General features: G+C 51.5%; 1 protein-coding gene across 1 annotated transcript in view; it reads right to left on the reverse strand.

Moving 5' to 3' along the window:
* Positions 1-353: 353 nt before the first annotated feature.
* The window catches only part of LOC311309332 (arf-GAP with dual PH domain-containing protein 1-like), a gene marked incomplete at both ends in the record, with an annotated part of 20,836 nt that continues 20,410 nt past the window's right edge, over positions 354-779 (reverse strand). The window contains 2 exons of the mRNA XM_084438560.1: positions 354-382; positions 578-779. The exon at positions 578-779 is cut by the window's right edge and continues 27 nt beyond it. Of these exons, the coding sequence (XP_084294686.1) occupies positions 354-382; positions 578-779 (231 nt within the window). The remainder of the gene's footprint in view (positions 383-577) is intronic.

The raw sequence follows: 779 nt of genomic DNA on the forward strand, positions 1-779 counted from the left end.
AGGAGATGGTTGGCAAGGAAAGACATACAGACATGCTCCTCACTGTATTGGACATTCCCGGAATCTCTCACCTCTGGTTCTATCCTTCAAAAATGAGCGCTCACACACACACACGCGCGCTCGTCCATGGTCACTATGCCCTTCCATCCAGGAGTGTCTGAGTCATGTCTGCAGAGCGTAAGGGCCATGTCCTCCCCCATGTTGTCCCTCCCTCTCCTGTCCTCCTCATCTACCTCCTCCTCGTCCCACTCCCCCTCATCTACCTCCTCCTCGTCCCACTCCCCCTCTTCCTCCTCCTCATCCTCCTCCTCCTCCTCCATCTCCTCTTGTTGGTTCTCGGAGACAGGCTGTTCTCACGGCTTGTGTTTAAAGTAGGCCTCCACTGCAATAAACACAGTAATAAACATCAATCACTTACCAAGCCTAGTAATAGTACATCGCTAATTCTCCATCAACAGCATATCTGGTGAATGTCCATTAGGATATAACAAAGTACAGTAGGATACAACAAACGACAGTTATTATGTTACTGGAATCAATACTTCAGTTGAACTGTGGGGGACTAGATGAAAGATACCTGCATACTCCTGGGGGAGCATGGGTCGGTTGACCACACTCTGGAAGGAGGCCATCCAATCCCTCTGGTCCTCCTCCGTCTCGCAGGCAAACAGGAACTTCCTGTCCGGTGTAACGATGGTGATGCCAAACTGCCAGTGGTAGCCCTGGGTGGAGGGCGGCAGGCCAGGGAGGACTGTGTAGCTGTTCTCTTTACTGCCGAT

This window comes from Borostomias antarcticus (assembly GCF_949987555.1).
Source record: "Borostomias antarcticus genome assembly, chromosome: 5".
NCBI lineage: Eukaryota > Metazoa > Chordata > Actinopteri > Stomiiformes > Stomiidae > Borostomias > Borostomias antarcticus.